The sequence below is a fragment of the Aspergillus japonicus genome, assembly GCF_003184785.1.
Source record: "Aspergillus japonicus CBS 114.51 unplaced genomic scaffold BO86scaffold_4, whole genome shotgun sequence".
Lineage (NCBI taxonomy): Eukaryota > Fungi > Ascomycota > Eurotiomycetes > Eurotiales > Aspergillaceae > Aspergillus > Aspergillus japonicus.
The window spans coordinates 1,141,884-1,161,443 of NW_020291641.1; the positions used below are offsets into that span (position 1 = coordinate 1,141,884).

General features: G+C 55.0%; 5 protein-coding genes across 5 annotated transcripts; 3 read left to right on the forward strand and 2 right to left on the reverse strand.

Annotated features, from left to right (window-relative positions):
* Positions 1 to 16: 16 nt before the first annotated feature.
* BO86DRAFT_142397 (flavin monoamine oxidase family protein) lies at positions 17 to 2,517 on the reverse strand. Its single transcript, XM_025666215.1, has one exon. The coding sequence runs from the start codon at positions 2,259 to 2,261 to the stop codon at positions 216 to 218; it is 2,046 nt and encodes a 681-aa protein (XP_025532220.1). The 5' UTR covers positions 2,262 to 2,517; the 3' UTR covers positions 17 to 215.
* Positions 2,518 to 3,645: 1,128 nt separating this feature from the next.
* Positions 3,646 to 12,309, reverse strand: BO86DRAFT_453346 (type I polyketide synthase). Its single transcript, XM_025676985.1, has 18 exons — positions 12,251 to 12,309; positions 11,510 to 12,155; positions 11,110 to 11,458; positions 10,971 to 11,055; positions 10,814 to 10,917; positions 10,170 to 10,600; positions 9,989 to 10,109; positions 9,774 to 9,933; positions 8,724 to 9,723; positions 7,388 to 8,671; positions 7,009 to 7,335; positions 6,895 to 6,956; positions 6,758 to 6,843; positions 6,668 to 6,709; positions 5,822 to 6,559; positions 4,944 to 5,788; positions 4,568 to 4,888; positions 3,646 to 4,508 (listed from the first exon to the last, which is right to left on the reverse strand). Exons 1-18 carry the CDS (start codon positions 12,253 to 12,255, stop codon positions 3,693 to 3,695), a joined length of 7,422 nt encoding a protein of 2,473 aa, XP_025532221.1. The 5' UTR covers positions 12,256 to 12,309; the 3' UTR covers positions 3,646 to 3,692.
* Positions 12,310 to 12,699: 390 nt separating this feature from the next.
* BO86DRAFT_406657 (uncharacterized protein) lies at positions 12,700 to 13,856 on the forward strand (the record flags this gene model as incomplete). The annotated part of the gene is made up of 5 exons (XM_025674207.1): positions 12,700 to 12,988; positions 13,045 to 13,072; positions 13,123 to 13,141; positions 13,196 to 13,273; positions 13,336 to 13,856. The coding sequence occupies exons 1-5, from the start codon at positions 12,975 to 12,977 to the stop codon at positions 13,854 to 13,856; spliced, it is 660 nt and encodes a 219-aa protein (XP_025532222.1). The 5' UTR covers positions 12,700 to 12,974.
* An 840-nt stretch (positions 13,857 to 14,696) lies between these two features.
* On the forward strand, positions 14,697 to 16,822 carry BO86DRAFT_406658 (alpha-keto acid decarboxylase family protein; the record flags this gene model as incomplete). The annotated part of the gene is made up of 4 exons (XM_025674208.1): positions 14,697 to 14,913; positions 14,982 to 16,341; positions 16,410 to 16,620; positions 16,697 to 16,822. Exons 1-4 carry the CDS (start codon positions 14,745 to 14,747, stop codon positions 16,820 to 16,822), a joined length of 1,866 nt encoding a protein of 621 aa, XP_025532223.1. The 5' UTR covers positions 14,697 to 14,744.
* Positions 16,823 to 17,175: 353 nt separating this feature from the next.
* BO86DRAFT_354035 (acetyl-CoA synthetase-like protein) lies at positions 17,176 to 19,311 on the forward strand (the record flags this gene model as incomplete). The annotated part of the gene is made up of 4 exons (XM_025669557.1): positions 17,176 to 17,657; positions 17,726 to 18,041; positions 18,110 to 18,822; positions 18,887 to 19,311. The coding sequence occupies exons 1-4, from the start codon at positions 17,309 to 17,311 to the stop codon at positions 19,309 to 19,311; spliced, it is 1,803 nt and encodes a 600-aa protein (XP_025532224.1). The 5' UTR covers positions 17,176 to 17,308.
* Between the last annotated feature and the right edge of the window lie 249 nt (positions 19,312 to 19,560).

A 19,560-nucleotide genomic window follows, 5' to 3' on the forward strand; every position in this document is an offset into this window, starting at 1 on the left:
TGTACTTTCAAGTGGGAATTTATTGACTGAATGACTGGTGTTCTCGTATTGGCTATCCCGCACAGACGCCTGTGCCACTGGTGAGGCTCTCGCTAGTCTATTTACAACTTGAACATGGGCCAGATCTACAGTCATGACAGACTTGGACATTGCACGAGTATACACTGGAACATACAAGGGCATACTCAACAGTTGCAACTATGATTTAGACCTTTTTACAGCTTAATCCACCGACCCATCCACTCATTGACAATTGACTTGGCCTCATCCACCAGTCCCAGATCCAGCAGCAATTGCGTCGTGCCACGAACAGCCGAATCCAAGGCAGAAAAGATCCACGCATGGGTATAACTTGTATGCTCGCCGATAAAGATCGTCTTGAGCTCCGTCTGGTAGTAGGCTGGGAGGTACAGTTCCTGCTGTCCAACCAACGGATCCGCCCATGCACCCGCCTGGTGCTGATCGACCTCCCAACATTGGCGGTCGTAGATGCCGGTGAATTGCTCTGCTGCGATCTCGCCATGAACCTCCACCATGGTCCGCTGAGCAAGCGCGACGTGCTCTTCCTCGCTCAGCGCTGCGGTGGAGCGCGCCTCCGTGCCGGAGATGTACGAAGCCAGGATGACGCCCGGCCCGGTGCCGTTGAGGTTGTAAGACGGGTAACAGACGCTGCCCACCCCGGCTACATCGACCGAGCCGCAGCCACCGTAGATCGGCTCCTCCAGATGCTCCCAGAAGCGAGTCTTGTAGAGCAGCGCCATCTTACAGGCCGGATCGTAGTTCAATGTCGAGATGGCGCGACTGAGCAACGAAGAGTACCGCGGCAGTTCCCAGAGTCGTACTTTGCTGAAGGGCGCGGCCACGACGGCGTAATCATACTCCTGCGTCGTGGGCGTCATTGAAAATAGATCATCCCGCCAGGAGACTCCAATTTTGCCGGAGGTTTCATTGTACGTGAGTCCGCTGATCGTGCGGTTCAGCGTCAGTCGGTCCGAGACGTGCGGGTAGAAGGCGCGAGGCAGGGACTCGAGACCCTTATCGATGGTGCGCCATTCCGTGGCAGCAAAGTACACGTCGTCATACAGGTCCCCCCAGATGGGAGAGTCGGTGGTGCCGGCAACGTAATCGCTGATGTTGGCATTATATCCAAGAGCGTATTGCAGGTATCCAGCCTCGGACCAGTGAAACATGTTGTTGTCCACGGCCCAGCGGTGCATCTTGTACATGTTCGTGGCAATCTGGGCGATGGTCTCGCGCGAATTGATCGTCGTGTAATTATCGTAGGCGGCCTTTGCATCGGCGACAGCTGTGGCATTGGACGAGGCCGCCGTGTAGACCAAGGAGGAGTTGGCCGCGACGTCTGCGGCGGTGGGGATGCGGCCGTCGGGGAGACGAACCCCTCCCGAGTCGGCGGGCACATTGGGGGTGCTCTGGTGCCATGGGATGAAGTTGACCTGTAGCTCAGGCTCGTCGACGTTCATCTGGTTTAGAACCCCGGCCAGTTGAAAAACCATCCGGTGGTCCATGATCTCAAGCGTCTCGTTCGTGTCGGAGTAGGTAATGCTGACAGGGAATCGCATGGGACCCATCTCTTGGTACTGGTACTGATCGGGCCGCGTGTTGTTGAGGTATTTGGTGCGAATGCGGCCGCCGATTCTGCCCGAGGATTCGAAGATGTGCCAGTCATGGATCCCGACCGACTCAAGGAGCAAACTTGTCATCAGGCCAGACATGCCGCCTCCGAGGATAGCGACCGACGTGTTCTTAGCTTTGGCAACCAGCGATGCATCCTCACTCTTCGACTTCATGTATGCGACCCCATCAAACCAGGGACCCTCCATGTCGGCAACATCGGCGATGCTTTCTCGTTTGTCGACGCGCTTGGCGATTGAGACGGGCGCAGAGCGACCGACCAAATAATTCCCCGAGAATGCATGCAGGCAGTGTAGATGAGGAGCGTCAGACGGAGTGATCCAGACTAGTCGCCCGGGGCGGGCATCTCGTCGCACAAACACGCTAGTGATATCGTGGTGGCTCTGGTAGGGGTCGTGGAGGTTGCAGTCTCCATACACAACTCGCAGGGGACCTTCGAATTCGTGGTCGCGGAATTCCAAATGGATGTTGTGCAGGGAGTCGGCGGTGACGTCCATCAAGTCTCCGAATCGTACGAGGTCGTAGTCGACCTCTCTCCGCGTAATCCCAGCATCCCCGAGGCTCGCGACTGTTAAGCTTAGCAGCAAGTGTCTGAGATACCTTTTCATCTTCCACTGTGTCCAGCCAAACTATGGAAAGAGTGGTTGTGCTCTGCTGCTCCATGTCCATTGTCCCAACCCCAGCGCCTAAGGCTTTATACCCCTTCCGCGGGCATGATCTGAGCTCGCTGCCACCGCCCGTTATCAGTTGAACCTGTCCCTCTCAATCCGTGACACAACAAAACCGGGCCTGTATCTGTATCGCCGGTCTTCGATTAAGGCGCGCCTTTGTGGTGACATGACGGTGTGGAGTTCAGTCCTCGTCTCGGTTCCTCTAAGCGAGGCTGCGGGTCACTCAATCTCCCGGCCTCTCTCACTGGGAGACCGTTATCGATATCTCCGCCTGGATTTGCCGGGTAGAGTCAATAGACGAATGGGCCCCGCGCGGGGTAGAACGAATTGACGGGATGGGAGTAGTTGTGTAGGATCATCCCTGACGTAGCTGGACCTGCTTTCTTGGTGGAGGACGAGATAACAGGCGTGGGTGCCGCACTGCCGATATCTTTCTGGCTTGTGTGCTTATCATGACTTGCTCAGGGTGCCAAGCACACGTGGTCGAGCTGCTCTTGGCAGGGAGGATAGGAAGATAAGTGAACTAGATATCCAATGAATCACTGCAAGGAGAAGTTTAGACGAGGGGGTGTTATCATTTCCATGTTGTTTATAGCCGAGGGAGGAGGAGGGGGAGGAGGAGGGAGAGAGAGAGAGAGAGAGTGTGTGTGTGTGTGTGTGTCGAGAGAGGATTAGGCATGCTGCAGTGGAGAGCAGAGCTGAGGGAGACGGGAGATCACATGGGGAAGCGGGAAGAACTGGCAGAATGGAGGAAGATGATCATGTGATCAAATGCGAGTTTCTTTGCTGGCGAGCTCGGCTTTGCAAAGGTTTACTAGATTCAAATCATTTTTAGCATGCTGTCAGATACCCAGTACTCAGTATCTCGTCGAGAAGTGCGATAGTTGAGCGATTACTAGTAGTTGTCTAGTAGACTTCTAAGCCTCAGAACGTGCTTCCACCATCCGAAAGCTACAGCACATGTATATATTTTGGGCACCAAAGCCTGCAGAGCACAACCAGTTGCATCCAAACATCCAAGCATCCAAAGAATTCAAGCAGTTATCTCGATGAAAGGGATAATCAATAACAAGATCAAGTGACAAGATGGATAGCAAGGAAGTACTCGATATGATTACCGACAGCCTTACTTGATTCACACCTTACTGCCTGAGGCGTTGAATTTATCTTCTATGATCTAACTAAGTCGGGACTAGGGCGGAAGCAACACGGTCGCGCCGCCCTCTGTCTTGTTTGTTCTGTTTATTTCGTTTGTTCTGTTTATTTCGTTTATTTCGTTCCTTTCGTTCCTGTCCGTCTTCCCAACAACTTCATCATCATCATCATCATCATCTTCTTCTTCTTCTTCATCTTCTTCATCTTCTTCGTCTACAACCACGAGTCCTGGTACAGCTTGCTCTTACTCGTGGCCATTTGAGCCACCGAGGTCAATGTCGCCCCGCCCAAGATGTCGAATACCGCCATCTCCGCTTGCAACTCCTTCGCAAACCAGCTCCGCAGCTCGACCGCCACCAGCGAGTCCACCCCATACTGATGTAACGGCTTGCTCGCATCCATGTCCGTCGCCGCAATCGACAGTGCTCTCGACAGCTTCTCCGCGATAGCTGCCATGGCCACCGCATGAGCGCTGGCCAGCGACTCCGCCCGTTGCAACGCACCCGCGATCGAGTCGCTCGCGCCCGCACTGCCCCCCGCTCGTTCGTGGCCCGTGAGATGCCCGAACATGGGCTTCTTCAGCCACATCGCCTGCGTCGCATTCGGAGACAGTCCCACGGTGACTTGGCAGTCGGAGGCCTTGTCGAGATGGACTTGAGGATCACAGTAATAATCCAACAGCGCGTGAAGTTGAGGTTCAGTCACCGGTTCCAGCCCCATACTTGCGACCAACATATCCCGCAGTTGTGCATCCTCAGCCACCGCACCGGCAAAGTCGAACACTCCCAGATCCAGCGCAGTCGCTTTCTCCCCAAGCGCCAGACGATGCCGGGCCAGCGCATCCTGGAAGGCGTTGCCCGCCGCGTAGTTGGCTTGCCCCGTGGTTCCAACAATCCCTGAAATGGAGGATAACATGATGAAAAAGTCCAGGCCCCGCGGAAGTTGACGGTGGAGGTTCCATGACCCTTGCACTTTGGGTGCAAGGGACTCGTGCCACGCTTGATGAGAGATGTTCTCGAACAACGCGTCCTATCATGGTCAGCGCCAGAACGTGCATCGGGAGATACTCTATTATAGGAAAGGCTTACTCGCAACACCATGGCCGCGTTGAGACATCCCCGGATTGGAGGCATCTGAGACTTGCACAGCTGGAGGGTGTTCTGCAGCGGCACTTCATCCGAAACATCACAAGCTGGGGCTAGGACCTGTACGCCTCGCCTTTGCAGTTGCTCCACGAGCATGCGGCCTCTCTCACTCTGTCCTCCAGAGCGTGACAGCAACAGAAGGTGGCGAGCCCCTCGATCCGCGAACCAATGGGCAATGTTGCTTCCCAGCCCTCCCAAGCCTCCGCAGATGACAAACGTAGAATCGGGATTCAAAGCGTACGTTGGCTTTGTATCCAAAACTGTCTAGCCCAGTGTTAGTGTCGCAGCCAACGACCGTGGGCGCCGGGAAGAAACTCACCAGCACTTCGTCCTCGGGGCGCATGTCCAACACCATTTTACCGACATGCTGTCCGCCCTGCATGATCCGGAAGGCTTTCTCGATTTCTCCCACCCCGTGTTGATGGATGGGCTGCGATGGGTGTAGCGATCCTTGCTGCACGGACGCGAAGATATGGCCAAGAGCAGCGGCACATACTTCAGGTCTCTCCACCGACATGGCGGCGAGGTCCACGCCACTGTAGGTCACATTACGAAGAAATTGAGACATAGGCAGTCTCTGGTTAGACAGTATATCCCGCTTGCCGATCTCCAGAAACCTGCCATACGGCGCCATGCATTCCCATGAGGCCAGTAGACTCTCCCCGGCCAGCGAGTTTAGAATGATATCCACACCTTTGCCGCCCGTGCGGTGCTTGATTGCTTGCGCGAACAAAGTGGTGCGGCTGGAGAAGATGTGTGTCTCTGGGATTTGATAAGTGTCGATGAGAAATCGCTTCTTGCTCTGGGAGCCGACCGTCGCAAAGATGGTAGCCCCCGCATTCTTCGCGATCTGAATCGCTGCTTGCCCCGTGCCGCCAGTTCCCGAATGGATCAAGACAGATTCGCCGACTTGGATGCGCGCAACATTGTGCAAAGCTACGTATGCGGTGGCGTAGTTTACTGGAACCGCTGCAGCCTCTTGGAAAGAGATACCCCGGGGAATTTGCACCACGGGCCCATTCTCGTGAACGCGGATCGAGGTCGCAAAGCATCCGTCGCCCAGGGCAGCCACTGCATCTCCGACCCGGAACTTGGAGACAGCTTCGCCCACTCGACTGACAATCCCTGAGCATTCGGAGCCAGTGTGTGTAGCCTTCAACTGGCCTACAGCAATTAGTACGTCGCGGAAGTTCACACCTGCGCACTTGACCTGTATCTCGATCTCATCGGACTTGAGCGGTCGGTATGCTGTGGTATCTTCCAGGAACTGGAAGCCACTGATAAGCCCAGGCGAAGTAGCGTCTAGCTGCAAGGGAACCTGGCAGCCAAACTTCTGCATTGCGCGCTGCTGAGAGCTGGCTTTGCGTGATACCGTTTCGTTGAGTTGCGCGGGCGTCACTATACGAGGAATGTGCAGCATATCGCTTTGTTCAACATACTCTGTGTCTGCACCCTTTGCAGCTGGCGAAGCCAAAAAGTGAGCTAGCTTCGCAGCATGCTGCGCCACTTGGCTCAATGGTTTTTCGGGCTCCAAGCAAAGAAGGTGCAGATTGCGTCGGCCATCCTCTTCCATTAAGACACGGAACAATCCTTCGACCAGACGGAAATGCGGCTTGGAGGGCAAGACACCCCCCCCTTGGTTGACCCATAGCACCTGAGATGCCGATGAAAGATAACTCTGAAGCTTTTCATACAGCTCAGGTTGGATGTCTGTCCACACCGGACGCTGAAGCTCGATGACGAAAACTTGAAGCGATTTGGTGTCGCTTCGATGACTAATGGTTTCCTCAAGCGAGACGCTTCGAACGTGCGTGCATCCAATACTCTCGCATTGTTTGGTAATGGCATGTGCCAGGTGTTCCTGGTCAGGTTCCTTCGAATCGTACACGACTTCGATCTCTGTCACAGCGCGCGTTTCGTGCTTGTTTTCGACAGCTGCCGAAATCATCAAGCTGCATTCATGCGAACGCTCGCTGTCGAAGTCGGGTAACGAGACATCCACCCCAGAATATCCAGTTTGTCGGAGGATTTCATCCCACTGACCTTCGTCCACGTACCGGGATGAGTTGCAATGGGGCTCCGAATCTGTATCTACTTAGTAATGCGACCCTTTGGACAGTGCGAAGAGCTTACCTTGCCACCATTGCTCAAATAGACCGGACACAAATGTCGACCGGCACTCAGGAACTACTCCTTCGTACACGACTAGCTTGCCATCTCTACCTGCCGTGTGAGAAGATATAGCATAGTAGGGATAGAATTGAACTTACGGTTTTAGCAGCCTTCGCGCATTCTGCAACGCCTTTCTGAAACAAGCTGTTTTATGAAAGACCTGCGCGACTATCAGTTTCGGGATCGAAACAACATACGGGGGGGGGACATACCATCGAGGCCACGACCACATCATACGTGCCACATTCAATACCTTGCGTGGCTGGGTCTCGCTCAATGTCGAGCACGTTGAATCCCATATGCTCTGCTTCCGAAGCGAACCTCTCTTTGGCCGTAGAGATGCTTTCAGGCGACACATCAGTGAAATCCAGATGTGCGTATCGCCTATCACGCATTGCATCCCCTCCCAATGTAGCCAGAATAATTCCCGTCACAGATCCAGCATCTCCCCCTAACTCCAGAATCTTCATCTTGGGGAGGCGATGAGCCAGAAGATCAAGGTATTTGCCCAGGCCCCGGATGCCGTGCGATTCAGCGACCTGACTTGTTAGTTGGAGGCACGGTCCGTGGTGTGAGAGGGCAGCCACTTACGTGTTCCTGATATGCTGCCTTCAGCATATCTTCTTTAAGCAGACTGGACGGATCCAGCTCCCCAGTCAAAAGTTTTGTTAGATTGCGAGCAACTATGGCGTACAAATAACCCTGTTTGCTACCTAGAATTCGATTCCCAGCCTCCTCAAGATACGATGGATCGGTCAATTGGCTCGCAACATCATCGGAGACCGTTTGCTGGTGATGGATCAGCCAGGTGTGGTACTTCTTGAGCTTCGGATCTGTTGGCTGGAACCCTGTCTCTACCAAGGCAGAGAGCGTTTCTTTCCCTCGTGCTGCGAGCAGGACATCCAGGTCTTTATAGAACCTTTCGTGGTCGATCGCACCAGCAGATACAGTATTGCATAAACCGGTAATCTCCGCATTGCTCAGCAATTTCAAGTCTGGCTTCCACTCGATTCGATGGCAGAGGCTGTCCGCAGACTCATCGACCCTGTCAATGAGAGCTGATGTGTCAACGATGTTCATCCGCAACCCAGCAACGGACACCAAGGTCTTTTGCAAGTTCTCGTCAAGTACAACGATGTTCGATGATGGGCCAAGGAATTGCGACACTTCGGAGCATGTGCCATGGACCTTGAGCATCTTGGATGACAGCGCATGGCTATCGACCCATAATGTCTCAACGTAGGTCGGCACCGCAGTCGGGATCCTGTCCATTTCCGAAGGTACTGCTGCCCAGATGGCCGTTTGAAGGATGGCGTCCAATGTTGTGGGGTGGATCGTCTCTCCCAGAGACGTCGAGAAGTTCTGAACCAGAGCAGTCACCTCTGCCCCCGCTTTGCCCTGGCAGAGCTCTTTGACCAGTTGGAAAGCTGGACCGTAGCCATAGCCTGATGCCTCCAATGTATGATACAACTTCTCGCCCCCCATCGTCAGTCTAGATGTTTGTGCTGCCGCCGAGTAAGCGTCCCGCTGAGCGGCTTGCAGTTCGACTGCGAGCGCTTTCTCCATCTCCTCTTCCTTATCGCCATAGACAATCTGGATGGAGCCCGTGCAGTTATCCGTCCAGACCTCGTTCTCGAACATGCAGACGTTGAAGTCAAACCAGCCGGACCGTTTCGACTCCATTTTCTTGGAAGGCCGGAGATGAAAATTGGTCTCAATGCCGTGAGCCCCCGACGGCACCCGAATGGCCGCGCGGAAGGCGACATCTCGGACATTGAAGCCGGAGATCGGCCGGCTTGGATCTGCCAGCTGCTTGGCTGCCTCGATGGCCATGACCACCATTCCAGCTCCAGGGTAGAGAATTGTTCCGTTAATCTATGCAGATATTAGCAGTGACCCCAGTCGAAGCCATTGGTGGCAGCCGTACCTTGTGGTCTTGGACCCAGGGCATCTCAGACACTCGGATGATGTTCCTCCATCTCGCTTCTAGCGGGTTTTGATTCTGTTCCCCCAACCCTAAGAGGTCGTTCCGGGCGAACTGTCGCAGACGGTGACCCTTGCTTATCCTGCTCTCGTACCAGTAGACCCTATCGTGGTTGAAGGGGTATTCAGGCAGATCTGGCAGAGTTCGACATGTGGAATCATCCTGGTTGACCAGGGCCAAGTCGATGGGATATCCTGCGGTATACAGATCACCAAAAACCGAAAAAGCGGTTTCCACGGCGGACATGTTACGCACCAGCAAGGACAGGTATTTGATGGATGAGCTCTTGCCGATGTCTCTCAGGATATCCTTGCAGGCACCTTGCAGAACCGAATGAGGCCCGATCTCCAGAAGGTGATCGATCTTGCGTTTGCGTCGGTGGCTGCCGTCTAGCGCATTCGTGGGGTTGGACGAGGCGGAGCAGAGCGTGGCGAGTCCATCAGAGAAGCGCACCGGCGATATCATATTCCTGACCCAGTGAGAAGCCTGACGCGGCTCATCGGGGTCGATCCACTCGCCGGTGATGGATGAGACCATCTGAGGCCGGGTGTGCGGCTCTGAAGGGTCACCTTCCAGCTCGCCCAGAGCTTCGAGATACTGGGCCGCGATTTCCTTCATCTGGGCGGAGTGGTAGGCTAAGTTGACCTTGAGCCTGCGGCAGAAGATCTTGTCCAGGTCTAGTCGAGCCTTGAGTGCGTCGAGTTGAACCCCTTCACCAGAGACGGTCGTGCTCTTGGGACTGTTTATGCAGCCAACGGTCAGTCGTGTAACCTCAAACTCGGCGCTGACTGCTTCGATGTACGGCAACACCTCCTTCTCGGAGAGGGCGACAGCCAGCATGGAACCTTTCATCTGTGCGGTCTTCTCCAACCGACTGCTCATGTTGCCTCGGAAGTACGAGACCTTCCAGGCTGAGCGGCGGGATATCGCGCGGGAACAGTACCTGGTCCATAATCAGCAGAACTCTTGCATTCTAATAGAATGGATCCTCACGCCGCAGCAACCTCACCAGAGGAGTGTCCAAGTACGGCTTTGGGAACAATATTGAATGAACGCAGCAGGTCGACCAGAGCTACTTGGAGAATCGTGCACAAAATCTGACTGTACTCAGTGCGGTTGACGTTCGACTCGCTCTCACTTCGTTGCAGCTCATCTGGAACAAATTAGTACCAGCTAGTACTGGTGTCGGAACATGGAACTCAGCGTACCAATGGGATCCCAATCGCATCCCAGACTTCGGAGATATTCCCCAGCTTCTTCGATGCTTTGACGGAATGCAGGAAACGTGTGGAGTAGCTCGCGTCCCATCCCGTACCATTGCGCTCCTTGCTACGAGACTGTCAGCGACCATGGCGGTTTAAAGAACAGCCCGAAATCAGATTGACTCACCCCTGAGAAGACCATGGCAAGGTTTGGCGAAACCCGCGATTGAACGGCCCCGGAAAAGCGCTCAACGACTGCTTCCAGGTCGTCCGACGGCCATGCCACGGCAAAGGTTCGCCACGGTAGGTGAGTTCGTCGTGAGGCCAGGGTATGTGCTAGGCTGTTGAGGAAGGAAGGTCTATACTCGGCTGATTTGGAGGAAAAGAATGAACCCCAACTTTCTTGAAGGCGAGGGATACCCGCTTCATCACCCGCAGACCAGACAAGGAGCTTTGGCGCATCAGTCACAGACTTCGCAACTCCATTGATGCCGTTTGATACTTGGTGGTGGACCTCGCTCTGAGTAGTCGTGCCGTTGCTGCGCGCTGAGGCCAGCGGTGGCATTGTGTTATGGTTTCCTTCCAGTTGGTTGAGTTGGAGGAAGTGATAGGCGTCATCTAGGACGATGTGTGTATTTGAGCCTCCATAGCCAAAGGAGCTGATGGAAGCACGTCGCACGTCGCCCGTTGGCCACGGTAAGGCTTCTTGAGGAAACTTTGGCAGTGAGCTTAATGTTTTGCCGTCATTCAACGGTGCGACGAGACGGGGCGTTACCTTGACATTCCAGAATTCGTCATCAATTCGCGGATTCAGAGCCTGTAGATTCTCACTGTTCGGCGGAATGATACCCTTTTCCAGCGCCAGGATGACTTTGATCATTCCGGCGATACCACTTGCTCCCTCGAGATGGCCAATATTCGACTTCACGGATCCTCTGCGGATCACATCAGTTGGAATGGACGGACTACCAAGAGGTAGCGAACTCACATGTACAACGGCTCGTCCGGCGAGCGATGCAGTCGGAAGACGGAGCCAATAGCCCTGGTCTCGATGGGATCGCCCACGGCGGTGCCTACAATTCATCAACTTGGCTCATACCGGGAGTCTAGGCGCAGTGCATGCTGACCAGTCCCATGCGCTTCAAAATACCGCGTCTGCCCAATATCCAGTCCTGCATTGACGTAGGTCTCGCGAATCAACGCTGCCTGCATCTCCGCGCTGGGCTGGGTGATGCCCGGCGTCTTGCCATCCTGATTCGAAGCTGAGGATCGGATCACTGCTCGAATGACGTCTCCGTCGCGCACGGCGTCCTCCACGGTCTTGATGATCAGGACCCCTACACCTTCGCCGCGCGAGTACCCATTAGCACGGTCGTCGAAACTGAAGCACCGACTGTCCTTCGACAGCAAACCCAGGTTATCCATCATCTGCGTTACCTCAGCTGCCAGAAGGAGGTTGCTTCCAATCGCCATGCCCTGGTCGCATTAGTACATAGCCTTGCGTAAATTCGAGAGATCCAGACACACCATCGTCGCCTGGCCACTCCAGATCGACTGACACGTCATATCGATGGCCATCAAACTACTCGAACAGGCGGTGTCGACGGTCGCACTCGGTCCGGTCAGGTCAAAGAACCAACTCACGCGGTTGGCGAGCATATTGCCCGTCGTCCCCGTGATATCGTATTTATGCTGGTGCAGGGGATCCTTCGCCCGCGACATCAACCAGTCATGGCCGGACGAGCCCGCAAACACCGCGGTCCGAGACTTCGCGATGCGCTGCAACGGAATCCCCGCGTTCTCCAGCGCCCGGAACGCGGCCTCGAGGATCAACCGCTGCGGCGGCTCCATCGCCTCGGCCTCGGCGGCAGTGATGGAGAAGAACGGCGCATCGAAGCGGCTGAGATCCTCCGCCAGGAAATGCGCTCCGCGCATGGACAGCGTATCGAGGCGATCGGTGTCTGCGCGGTGGTGTGTGTCGATGTTCAGTCGATCTGGCGGGAACTCTGTCGTGGCGCATCGTCGCTCCACGAGCATCTGCCAGAAGGACTCCGGGGTGACGGCATCCTGAGGCAATTTGAAGGACAGTCCAACAATCGCTAGTGGTGTTGGAGGCTCTACTTCTACTGTTTGCGCCATGGGTGGAGGGAAGGTGTAGATGTGAATGGGATGCCTGTGGGAGGCAAAAGCAAGAAGTCTATTCTAGGGAGGAGGGATAGGCTTCGAACCGACATGACAGGCCAACTGCCTTTATTACTTCTCACTAACAGCATTTTGGGATTTCATCGTCAGGTCTCCATTCCGAATTCTGCTTAGGAGGAGCTAGCGAAAGAATGAGATCGCCACCTGCATGATGGGGTTGGGGGTTTGGGGGTTGGGGCCTTGGACTGGGCACTGAGGCGCAAGTTGCAGGACGTAGTCGAAAGTCACCGGTAATTTACTGGGTGCAAAATTTCAGCAAAAGTTACCGAGACCTGTCAGCTCATCCGCAAGCGATTCGCAGGAGCGATTCAGCCCCGAATGCGAATTGTGGGTCTTTTCTGCAGCAACTTGCTCGGCGTGCAGGAAGGTCAAGGCTGCCGAGCGCGACGCCACTTTCAGGCCATACGCACGTACCGTACCGGTACAATGGATCAGACTGCAGTAAGGTATATGTAATCTGACAGATAACTTGCCTTGACTTGAGTCGAGCATTTGATCATCCTCAGCTGAGCCCGGCCTGTTTGCGGGTCGTCGGCTATGCCGAAGACTTGATTCTCAGCCGCGAGCATAGACTCATTGCAGGGGCTCTTCCCTTATCTTTTCCTTTTTTGCTTTGTTCATCATTTCTCGGTACGGAGTAGAGTGCAGGGTTTTCGAATTTGCGGGATGCTGCTACTGTTCAAGTTATAAGTTGATTATCTAGAGCTTCTTTGCGGGACGCATCTCGAGGGACTGACCTGTTTTTCTTCCAACCCATCCTCCGGAACCTTCAACAACAGCAATTCTCAAAATGCGTTTCTTGTGGTAGGAATAACGAGGCCCATGATCCTGCCTTGAAGTTAACCCAAGTTCTTTGCCAGTTTACACGGACAAGGCAGCAATGCCCGAGTGAGTGACCCGACCCGTCGCGGACGTCCTTACCTGACTCTTCGACGCAGATCTTTCAACAGCAGACTGGTATGGACCCAGCAGCCTGCTGGTCAATCCAGTGGTACTGACAATCGCAACAAGCCGCACTGCGGTATGAACTTGGAGACGATCACAGCTACGACTTCGTCAACGGTGCAGTGCCATGGAAAACCGATCGAGGTGTGCGCTTGCCATCTTGCCCTGACTGATCCACCCATCCGCTCGTCCTAATCCCCCAGCAGATCTGGATCAATTCGCAATGGGTGAAGAGCAAACTTTCGCGCACTGTGACCCCGAGGAGCCCGAGTCATGCCTCCAAGCCCTAGAGAACCTCGAACAGTACATCGCCGCAGAAGGACCCTACGACGGCATCATGGGATTCAGCCAAGGGACCAACGTTGCCCTGAGCTGGCTGCTCAAGTTACAACAGGAGGTACGTCCACTGCCCTTCAAATTTGGGGTCTTTTTCTCCAACCCCTGGGCTGTGTACGATTACCAGGAGTTGTTGGGCGGTCGCATTGTGCCCTTGCAGCATGACGCATACGTGGGGTTGCTGGATCTGCCGACGACGCATATCTGGGGGTCAGCGGACAAGGACGCAAAGGCGTCGGAGGCGATCACGGCGGCCTGTATGGAAGCAAAGCGATCAGTCTGGATCCATGACAAGGGCCATGAGATTCCCGTCAATACTGACACTGTGATCGCGATGGCGAAGATGATCAACCGGGCGCTGGTCCGAGCTTCGACGGCGGAAGGAGCATAGAGATTCTCTCGTTCATAGTGAAAATACAAAATGTACAGGCTATCAGCGCTAGTTGAGCATGATCTATGATTACTGGGTAATAGGGTCTGTCTCCCTTGGTCTCCGTCCCGCCTGAGCAAACGGCGATGGGTGATGAGATGCGTATAGGCGCGTAAACTGAACTACCAAGACGGGAGAGAAAGAGGGGAAGGGCCAGAAAGGGCCAGAAAGGGTCTCCCAGCCGTGTTTCGTGCAACTCCTGGCATTATCCTGACTGGTGGGTGGTGGCCAAGAGCTCCTAGGTCGCAGGCTTCTGCAGCGTGTGCGCTGGCATAAGCCGGGATACCAGGTGTCAGTGCAGATGGGCCCAACCAATCAACCCGTCCCAGCCTCTCTGCGAGGGTGAGTGACTGCAGTCATCATGATCACTGCATGGATTAGTTGCACCTGGAAAGCCCTAACAGGGTAAGGACTGGTAAGACCAAGAGGGGTTTCGATCCGCTCGTATTTCCGCCATTTCTATTGCCCGGGAGGAAAGCATTCCGATTGACACGACAGCTTACTGGTCCTCTTGTTCTAGAACCGGAAAGCCTGAAGTTTGGCTTGCATTATTTAGTGGAGACACTACCCCCTAACCTCTGGTCCTGCTGGACTCGTACCGGACGCATACATCCTGCAGATCTAAGACGCCCCACCCCAAAAGTCACAGGAGTCTTGTATCGTCATGTTTCCGTTAAGGACATGCAATTTGCAATCTGGGTTACACCCCGTTTGATGCGATGGGCTGGAAAAGATTCTTGGGACATGTAGACGAACCAAAGGACTCACACCAGTTTAAAAGAGCACTGGGGTGAGGAAGAGCATCTCACAGTGAACCTAGGCCCTTCTTTGAACCCCCATCTCTCGATCATGCCGTCCATATCTACCGTTTCGGTGGCACAGTACCTGTTCACCCGCATCAAGGAAGTTGGCATCCGGTCCGTCCATGGCGTGCCGGGCGACTACAATCTGGTTGCACTCGACGACGTGCTGAAGGCGGGTCTCCGGTGGATTGGGAATTGCAATGAGCTTAATGCTGGTGAGACATAACTACACCCCTTTGGTGCTCCAAATAGAACAGGCGCCTCGACTGACAGAGTCCCCAAGGGTACGCGGCCGATGGCTACGCTCGGGTTCACGGGATTTCAGCGCTGATGACTGTCGCCGGGGTCGGGGAGCTGTCGGTCTCCAATGCCATCGCCGGCGCGTACGCCGAGTTCGTCCCGATCGTGCACATTGTGGGACAGCCGAGTTTGGCCCTGCAGAAGCAGAAGAAGCTCTTGCATCATTCGCTGGGCGACGGGGACTTCGAAAGCATGGCCCGCATATCGCAACGGACGGCCTCAAAGAGCGTAAAGCTCCAATGCGTCAACCAGGCGCCAGGGCTCATCGACGCTGCAATCACCCACTGCTGGAAGTCTAGTCGACCCGTCTCTATCGTCTTACCTACGGACATGGTGCATGCGCCCGTCATGGCAGAGAAGCTCTCCCAGCCGCTGGACATGCTGGCCACGCCCAACGATTTCGCCACGGAGCGGCGGACCGCCGATGCCATTCTGAGCGCACTTCGGACCGCCCGTCAGCCCATCCTGTTAGTTGGAGGATATAATGTCCGGTTCACGAAGAAGCGGGAGGTGCAGGAGCTTGCGGAAGCTCTCGGGCTGCCAGTCTTTCTTTCGGCGTCTGGGAGAGGCATCATTGACGAAGAGCACCCCTGCTTCCGCGGATTGTATCTAGGGGACTGTTCCGATCCATACACAACCCAAACGGTCCGGTCGTCGGACCTGATCATCTCCGTCGGCAATATCCATTCGGATTTGAACGTCGCCTCCGTGTCGTGGGAGTTTGATCCCATGAAGATGGTTGAGATCCGCGACGGACTTGTGCAGGTCCAGAGCAAGGCCTACTACGGGCTGAACAGTCCGGGCCTTCTGCAGACTCTCATCAATCAGACAAAAGAGTCGACCCAGCCTAAACGACGCAGCACTCCGGTTACTGTGCAGTCTAGCGATGCTACACGCACAAATCAGATCTACGCACCTCCCAAGATCACTGCCGCGATCATAGACCGCGAGCCAACCTACGGCGGTGGGGTGGTGATGCATGGGATGCTGACACGCAAGTCCCATACGCTGAGCTACCGAGAGAAGACCGGAGTGCTGAATCACGACTGGCTCTGGCCGACCCTAAGTGACTGGTTGCAGCCCGGGGATACGGTCATTGCCGAGACCGGCACCGCCAACTTTGGTATCTGGTCGACCCGGTTCCCTCGCGACGTCACATATATCAGCCAGTATGTTTGGGCGAGTGTGGGCTATTCCCTGGGCGCCTGCCAGGGGGCTGCAGCAGCCATTGAGGACTCAGCCCGCCCCGGTCGACGCACGGTCCTGTTCATCGGCGATGGAAGTTTCCAATTTACGTGCCAGGAGTTGAGCACGATCGTCAAACACAATCTGACCCCGATCATGTAAGTCGATCGATCTTCTGTTGAAACATTTTCCGGAGGCTGCAGTAGAATTAATCCAACCCTTTCAGCTTTGTGATCTGTAACAACGGATACACCGTGGAGCGGCTGATCCACGGATGGCATGAGTCGTACAATGACGTTCAGGATTGGAAATATCGAAAGCTTCTGGAGGTGTTTGGGGCGGAGCGTGGTTCCTATCAGACATATCAGATCCGCACCAAGGAGGAGCTGGCGGCGCTTCTGCAAAATCCCGCGTTCCACAATGGGCGAATGCTTCGGGTGAGTTTTCCAAAGCTCGGCTCCAGTAGCACGCAGGTGACTGATCCCATTGGTCATTGGCCATCGACCATCATAGTTCGTCGAATTACATATGGATCAGAATGATGCACCGTCGGAGCTGAAAACCCTCACTCGGCAAATAGTGACCCGGGCAAGGCATCCGCCAGACTCCAGGCAAGGGGAACGAGTAGGATCGAAGTGATGGGATGGGATCAGATTAGGGGAGGACTCTTCTGCACCTGGCAGAGGAATAATGTATAATTACTCCATAGACTTGGCTTTTCCACCGTGCCTGTGAATGAATGGTACTCCGTATCTCTGTGGCCAAAGTAAATAGGTATGCTCCATGAAGAGGCTGCATGCAGACCGCCAAAGGCGGTCACTGAGTGTCATTCGGGGGTGGGAATGCAAAAATACCACCTGTATTACCGGCCCTAATTGCCTGCCCATTCTCTTCTCAGGCCCTCACAGCTGCTTACCAGGTCCATGCACGATGTGTGGGAATCCCGGCCGACCCCAGAGCACAGGCATCCCCGTTCTGGAGAGTAAGCCAGCCTGATCCGTCACACCAACCGAGCAATCTTCTTTTCCTCTACCCCTCCCTCCCTTAGAGCACCGAAACAATTCCTCCAGCTTCTCCAGCTTCTCCCAAGGCCAATCCCCTCCTCCAGATTTGCCTGCTTTCTTCATGGAGGAATCATCGATTGTTCACGGACCAGATGAGCCCGCGCTCTGGTCCAAAACCTTGGGTCAACTGATCGAGGAGCAAGCCACTCGGTACGGCGACCGCACGGCGCTGGTCACCCCATGGCAAGACAAGCGGTTGTCCTTCCGCGAGCTGGCGGAGAGTAGCAAAGTGCTGGCTCACGCGATGGTGCGCGCTGGTCTGCGTCTGGGTGACTGCATTGCTGTTCTGGCAGGCAATCGCTACGAATACATCCAGGTGTTTCTGGCTGGGGCGCGGATCGGATGTCCTGTGCTACCCTTGAACAACGCCTACACTCCGGCGGAGGTGCTGCGCGCGTTGCAGAGAAGTGGTGAGTGCATGTGCTTTAGACAGGCTACGCCTGAGTTCCAGCCGTGTGCTCATGGATCTCCATTCCAGCAACCAGATTCCTCTTCATCGCCTCGCAGATCGGTCCCCGCAGTCTGGCCCCGCATCTCCAGAACTTGCTCTCGGTCGCGTCGCAAGCCACCTTGCCTGAGCTGAGTGGAATCGTATGCTTTGATAGTGGCGAGCCTTACACACAATCGCACATTCAGGTCTACGGGTCCTTCCTGGCCTCGGGCCGGAGTGAAGCACACGATGCGGGTGGCCTCCTGCGAGCTGCGGAACGGATCGTGCGGCTGTCCGACAATCTCAGCTATCAATTCACCTCAGGGACTAGCGGCGAGCCGAAGTTGTCTATGCTCACGCACCGGTAGGTGATTCAAATTCCCTGGGATTGCGTGGGAGTGGAGAATCTCTGATACTTGATCCTTGTGTCAGCGGCCTGATCAACAACGCCCGCCTTGTCGGCGACGGCATGCGCCTGACCCCCGCCGACGTGGTGTGCTGCCCCCCACCCCTCTTCCACACTTTCGGTCTGGTCCTAGGCTTCCTCAACGCTTTCACGCACGGCAGCGCCATTGTCTTCCCATCCGACCATTTCCACGCCGACAGCGTCATCGACGCCGTCATCCACGAGAAGGCCACCGCCCTGCTAGGGGTGCCCACCATGTTCGTCGCGGAACTAGAAGCCTGCGCGGCCCGGAAGGTCGACAACATCACGACGGTACGCACAGGGCTGGCAGCGGGGTCGCCGGTCTCGGAGACGCTGCTCAGTCGCCTTGAAGAGCGATTCGGCGTCAAGGGGATGCTGATCGCTTACGGGATGACAGAGACCAGTCCAGTAACATTTATGACCTCACTGGATGATCCCAGGGATAAGGCAATGACGAGCCTCGGACGGGTGCTGCCACATACCTCGGCCAAGGTGATCAACAAGGATGGGGTTGTTGTTCGACGGGGCGAGAGCGGAGAGTTATGTACGAGTGGGTACGGGCTCCAGAGAGGTTACTTTGAGAATGAAGCCAAGACGAAAGAGGCGATGCAACGCGATGCGGACGGGAGGTTGTGGATGCATACCGGGGATCAATGCTATCTCGACACAGAGGGCTACTGTCATATCAGTGGGAGGATCAAAGATGTGATCATTCGAGGTGAGACTGACTGCCCTAATACCGCACAACACACAAGACAAAGTCTAACCGCGGACTTTTGTAGGTGGAGAGAACATATTTCCCCTGGAGATTGAGGAGCGCCTTCTGCTTCATCCCGCGATTGCAGAAGCAAGCGTGGTCGGCGTTGCGGATCCCAAGTACGGCGAGGTGGTGGGTTGCTTCCTCAAGCTGACGACCGGGCACATTCAGCCACAGGATCAAGAGCTACGGGACTGGGTGCGGGTGGAATTGAGCTGGCACAAGGCCCCGCAGCATGTCTTCTGGATTGGAGATGGAGGTGTCTGTCCGGACTTCCCTAAAACCGCCAGTGGCAAACACCAGAAGCACATCATGAAGGACATTGCGAATACCTGTCTGTCCGGATCGAGCCCAGGGAAGGATCTGCCTTTTCGTGTGCAAGTGATTTCGCTGTTTGGGCTGTCGGTGTGTTTGATTCCTGTTGCATTGTATTTCTCGACTCTAGCGTAATCAACTGCAAGCATTGACTTCATTCAACCCTAGATCATCCAGCCCGGTGGTTGTCCCGGCACTGTAAAATGATCATGCTATAAGCAGCAAGTTATGCCTTGAATCGATCACTCAATCGCACCATCAAAGATGGCTTATGCCAGAGGAAATACGTGTATTGATCATTTCACCCCTCAGACGCCGGACACAGCTCCATATCAAAGTGATATACCAGTTTAGCAAGCGTGAGACGCATTTCCAGGTATGCCA